General features: G+C 47.6%; 1 protein-coding gene across 10 annotated transcripts in view; it reads right to left on the bottom strand.

Moving 5' to 3' along the window:
• WIZ (WIZ zinc finger) overlaps window positions 1–6000 on the bottom strand; it is a 119198-nt gene that overhangs the window by 98742 nt on the left and 14456 nt on the right. For 7 of the 10 annotated variants that reach the window (XM_042842949.2, XM_005304390.4, XM_005304392.4 and 4 more), the window contains exon 2: window positions 4211–4680. In XM_042842949.2, coding sequence (XP_042698883.2) covers window positions 4211–4598 — 388 coding nt within the window. In that variant the 5' untranslated portion in view covers window positions 4599–4680. Of the gene's footprint in view, window positions 1–4210; window positions 4681–5199; window positions 5541–6000 lie in introns of those variants that run through there. The other 3 variants (XM_042842950.2, XM_005304395.5, XM_065576328.1) reach the window with 2 other exon arrangements.

Genomic DNA, 6000 nt, shown 5'->3' with positions numbered 1-6000 from the left:
AGATATTAAAAGAAATTCTTCACCAGGGGAGGAAGTGGGCTGAGCTTTATGGGAACAGAGCCAGCAGCAGGGAAAACTTGGGGTGACAGGAGTTCAAGTGGCCATGTCTGGATGGGGATTTCTGAGGGCATCAGTCTCTCAGGTCAGAGGAGCTGGCTGCAGCCAGTCAGAGCACAGCATGAATCAGTACAACTCCCCGGTGTTAACTCCACAACACCCATGGGGACCAAGGGAAGTTATGTGCCCTCAGTGGTTCCTATCGCCAAATGTCTACATACTGCACGGACCACAGTGAGAGATTATGCCATACACTATCAAAGAAACTGAGGAACCACCTGATCAGCATCCTACACAGCACACAGGAACACATCAAAAAAGAGCTCTCCAACCTGGAGACTTTCATAAATAACCAACTTTCCACACAAATGGACTTTTCTAAAATAAGACAGGAGATCTACATTACACACTTCGTCTCTCTACAAAGGAGAAAGGACCGTAAGTTGTCTAAAATCCTACCTGCCACATGGGGCCACAACAGGGGTATCCCTAACTCACCCAGCAATATCGTCAATTTATCCAGCTACACACTCAACCTGGCAGAAGAGTCTGTCCTATCTCGGGGACTCTCTTTTTGCCCCACCACCCCCACAAACATGATACAGTTCTGCGGTGATCTGGAAGCCTACTTTCGCCATCTCCGACTCAAAGAATACTTTCAAGATAACACTGAACAGTGCACTGATACACAGATACCCGCCCACCAACAGCACAAGAAGAAGAACTCCACGTGGACTCCTTCTGAGGGTAGAAACGACAGTTTGGACCTATACATAGAATGCTTCCGCCGACATGCGCAGGCAGAAATTCTGGAAAAACAACATTGCTTGCCTCATAACCTAAGTTGTGCAGAACGCAATGCCATTCACAGCCTCAGAAACAACCCTGACATTATAATCAAAGAGGCTGATAAAGGAGGTGCTGTTGTCATCATGAACAGGTCTGACTACCAAAAGAAGGCTGCCAGACAACTCTCCAATACCAAATTCTACAGGCCATTTTCCTCAGATCCTACTGAGGACTATACTAAGAAACTGCACCATCTACTCAGGACACTCCCTACACTAACACAGGAACAAATCAACATACCCTTAGAGCCCTGACCGGGGTTATTCTATCTGCTACCCAAGATCCACAAACCTGGAAATCCTGGACACCCCATCATCTCTGGAATCGGCACTCTCATTGAAGGACTGTCCGGATACGTGGACTCGCTATTCAGACCCTACGCCACCAGCACTCCCAGCTATCTCCATGACACCACTGATTTCCTGAGAAAATTACAACGCATTGGTGATCTTCCAGAAAACACCATCCTAGCCACCATGGATGTGGAGGCTCTCTACACAAACATCCCACACACAGATGGAATACAAGCAGTCAGGAACAGTATCCCTGATGATGACACAGCACAACTGGTTGCTGAGCTCTGTGACTTTATCCTCACGCACAATTATTTCAAATTTGGGGACAATATACATCTCCAGACCAGTATGGGCACGGCTATGGGCACCCGCATGACCCCACAATATGCCAACATTTTTATGGCTGACCTGGAACAACGCTTCCTCAGCTCTCGTCCACTTATGCCCCTTCTCTACCTATGCTACATTGATGACATCATCATCTGGACCCATGAGAAGGAGACTCTGGAAGAATTCCACCACGATTTCAACAGTTTCCACCCAACCATGAACCTCAGCCTGAACCAATCTACACGGTAGGTCCACTTCCTAGACACCGCGGTACAAATTAAGTGATGGTCACGTTAACACCACCCTATACCAAAAACCCACCGACCACTATGCCTACCTTCATGCCTCCAGTTTCCATCCCGGACACACCACACGATCCATCATCTACAGCCAAGCACTGAGGTATAACCGCATTTGCTCCAACCCCTCAGACAGAGATCAACACCTACAAGATCTTCACCAAGCATTCTCAAAACTATGATACCCACCCGAGGAAATAAGGAAACAAATCAACAGAGCCAGACGTGTACCCAGAAGCCTCCTGCTGCAAGACATGCCCAAGAAAGAAACCAACAGAACTCCACTAGCCACTCCTCCGCTAACACCTCTCCAACACATCATCAGTGATCTACAACGCATCCTGGACAACGATCCCTCACTTTCACAGACCTTGGGTTCTCTCCCTAGTTCTTAGTATAGGGACATGCAATAGCAGGGGGGCATCACACAGAACCCAAAAAGATAACTGGCAAGCCATAGGTTCCTGGGAGGTACAGCTTTTCACAGCAACAAGGAGACTGTAACCAACAGAATATTTTGTGCCTATGAACTCCACTTAGCAAAGGAAGAAATCACTCCAAGTTCTCCAGGGTTCCTATTTCCACCTGCTGGCAGAGGAGTCTATCCTCACAGCTCTGGACTGGTACAAGGAGAACAAGTGGGAGGTATTGCAATCCACAGATGTGCAAAGGGCCTAATTAGGTCTCCCAATGCAGGATTCATGTGTCATTATATAATGCCTGCATCTGTAAATTTCACTCCATACATCTGAAGCAGCTTACCCACAAAAGCTTATGCCCAAATAAGTCTGTTAGTCTTTAAAGTGCCACCGGACTCCTTGTTGTTTCAATGCAGGATTGTTGGTACGTGTTTTATACATAGAGACACTGCACTTTAAAATAGCATAGTAATCCTCTGGGTATGTTGCAAGAAAACAGTTACATTTTTTACACGGTTTACATACAGATCACTAAATTACCAAGTGCCACTGGCATTTCAGCATCTGACCAGCACCATTTAATGGATCTGACAAGTCTAAGATTCATGAATTGAGCAGGTAGTTTTGACTGTGGCAAGCAGAACTCCCAAGAGCTATCAGTTCACTACTGCCACTGAATTTTACATCCCTGTCTGTGGTGCTGAACTTGAAGATCATTACCATGTTGCTAAATTACCAATTAACTCAAGGTAGGCATAGCGGTCGGTGGGTTTTTGGTATAGGGTGGTGTTAACGTGACCGTCACTTATTTGTACCGTGGTGTCTAGGAAGTGGACCTCCCGTGTAGATTGGTTCAGGCTGAGGTTTCTCTTCTGGATTCTCTTCTGGTTGCCCCAACAAATGTATAAGCTCAAACAAACTAGAACAGGAACTGTTCAGCATGGCTGTGTCGTCATCAGACTCCCTCCAGCTCCAAAACTCTCAGTATCACAAGTGGAAAGATCTTGGAGCTATTCACCTAGGAAGGAAGCCCAGTGCTGCACTCATATCCACAGCTTAGCTTCAAACAGGAGATCTCCATGTGGAACACCACTAATTCCTGGACCTTTGAGAAAGTGAAGCCAGGAGAGAGGGGGGAGGAGGAGGGGAAACAGCTGTGAAAGGCCCAGTGCACAGGAGCTTTCGTCCACTGAGCGCTACGAGGAGCTGCATGCCAAGGCAGAGGTTGCATGGCTGGCCACTGCAGGTGGGACGATCACCAGGGAGAGTCCACTACCAAGAAGGCTCAAAAAAACATCTGCTAGCCAGATGAGGGGGTCCCTCCCAACAGCCCCAGCCTGGTGCAGGTGAGACACCCAGATACCCCCACACACACTACCATTAGATGCTGGGAAAGGCTGCAGGTGTAGGGAAGGAAAAGAATCTGTTCATGGGACTTTGTTTCTTTTCTAGGTGCCTCTGGCTTGTAGATACCTAATAAATGTGAATGCCTCCCCCCGCCACCCCATCCTCTGGTTGCTGGAAGTGTCTCTTGACTTCGCCCACAGCTTCCTGACAGACTCCACCCTCCTCTCCTGCGAACATCTCCAGTGTCTGCCTTTCTCACTGCTCAGAGCAGCAGCAAAGGAAAACTGGCAGGGATTCTAATCAGTTTCATGCAGCCTGCAGGGTCCTGAATAGAAGCAGTTGCACTAAGCAGTGTCTCCTTAACTCACTCTGCAAATGAGCAGAAGCGGGGAGCCTAAGCAGTCTGCAGACTCAGGAAGACTCGCTGCTCTGCTGTCCCATTTAGAAGGTTTCCAGCACCACCACAAATGCCAGGTATATTTTTAAATGAAAATTAAACTCTGCAGCAGTCTAGGCTTTTGACCTCCCTTCTGTTCACCAGGAAAGAGGCTCTGATTTGCCATTAGCCAATGGCATTTGAGTCCCACCTATAGATTTAGGGTGTGGAACTTACCTGCCACGTTGTGTGCTTCCAAACCAACGTCTGGCTCCTGGCGGGCTAGAGGCAAGAAAAAAGTGGGATCCTTCTTACGGCTGCACATGTCATCAGCACCCGAATTCCCTCTCCCATCTCTGTTCATTGCTGCCACGTTGTCGGAAGCATAGAAGGCAGCCTCCTTGAGATCAGTCCCCCCTTCCACTGATGTCCCCGATAAAGCTGCACTCTCCAGAGGCATTTTTGCATCTTTAACAAAAGCAGCTATTCTCTGTTCACCTTGGGGGCACCCAAGGGCAGAAAAATCTTCTTTGTTTGGCTCCAGTGTCATTAACACGGTTTTGCCTCCATCACACCGATGCGCTCTTTGCTGCTCTGATGAAGAAGAAGAGACAGCTTTCTCCATTCCTCGCAGATTCTGTTGTGTCACTCAGGAAAAACAAACATCAGGACTTCATAGGATTCACAGGCAGCTGTAGCCAGAAAATCTAAAAAGGGAAAAGAAAGTGATGAGGATTTCTCAATTGCAGAAAGTGATGAGCTTTTCCTGGTCACACCTGCTCTCTTTAGGCCCGAGGGCATGACCTGGAGTAACAACAGATCGCAACAAAAGAATCTTACTGTGCCTTTCAGCCCAAGACCTTTACAGTGTCACTACATGACTGGCTTCAAGTGGGGCAAAGCAGCAGCTGTTTCAGCCGTAAAGTGAAAACATTGATACCCAGTTTAAATCCCAGTATGGGATGTAACCAGGACACCTGGGTCCATGCCCTTAGTGCTATGGGATTCCAGGAGGCAATTGGTCAGGACCTTCGTTTTACATTTCCATATGTAAACATGGCACCTCTGGCAGCACAGTGCTTTCTAGAACCATGCTGGAGTGTTGAAGCTTTTACCCCAAGAGCTTGTTGAGCCTAGGAGCATTTCACGGTGATGCAGGAGGGCTGGGGGAGTCAGAAAGAACAATACAGTGTCCAAGGCACCACATGACCCTTTAGGAGACTGACCTGCTTAGCAAGATTCTGCATCACGCCCTGGCCACAGGGTTAGCATGGAACAAGGACGAGAAAGGCTAACGAGCTTATACAGGTGAGAAGGGCAGTTCAGAGCAAGAGGGTGGAAGAAGCCGCCAAATGGCCAATACAGAGACTGGGAAATTGTTGAATATTCGTGCCTTGGGAGCAGTGTATCTTGCTGACACCTTGGTCCCCTCCTTGCTGGAGGAATCATTGGGGAAAGATATAAGATGTCCGAAGCTACCCACTGGCGACGTATAGACCTTAGTGACATGCCAGCACACGTATGTGTACATAAACATTGGTCTTGAGTCTGTGTGTATCATGAGCGGTTCCGCAGAAAGGCAGGATTATTCCACTGGTCCCTACCATGCAGCATCTCTCCTCATTCACAGGCTAACACTGCACATTTCCATCACACATTGTTGCTCTTCATTTGCACTATGCTTCCTGTTACTACAGAGCTCCCTGTTATCCTCTGAGCATTTGCTGTCTCCAAGTTCCGTGTTTAGTGTTGACCTGACACAAACTCTCCTAAAAAGGTAAAACACACAACTTTCAATATCCCATACAATTACACGTATCCACCCTCTGTGACAGGTTCAGGTATTTTCATGGCCTACACACTCTCCCTTTATATCACCAGAGGTTACTAATAGCTGCAGTTTCATTTTTTAAATGGCATTTCATGCTGGTGAAAGGTACTAAGTTAACAGACTATTTCTCCCCAAGCAGCTACAGCAGCAGAAGTGCCAACATATCTCCCACTGCCTAAGAGGTTTGCTACATGGC

Source organism: Chrysemys picta, chromosome 22, assembly GCF_011386835.1.
Source record: "Chrysemys picta bellii isolate R12L10 chromosome 22, ASM1138683v2, whole genome shotgun sequence".
Classification (NCBI taxonomy): domain Eukaryota; kingdom Metazoa; phylum Chordata; order Testudines; family Emydidae; genus Chrysemys; species Chrysemys picta.
The sequence above is the reverse complement of the archived record's forward strand: the minus strand, read 5'-3'. Positions and strand labels throughout refer to the sequence as shown.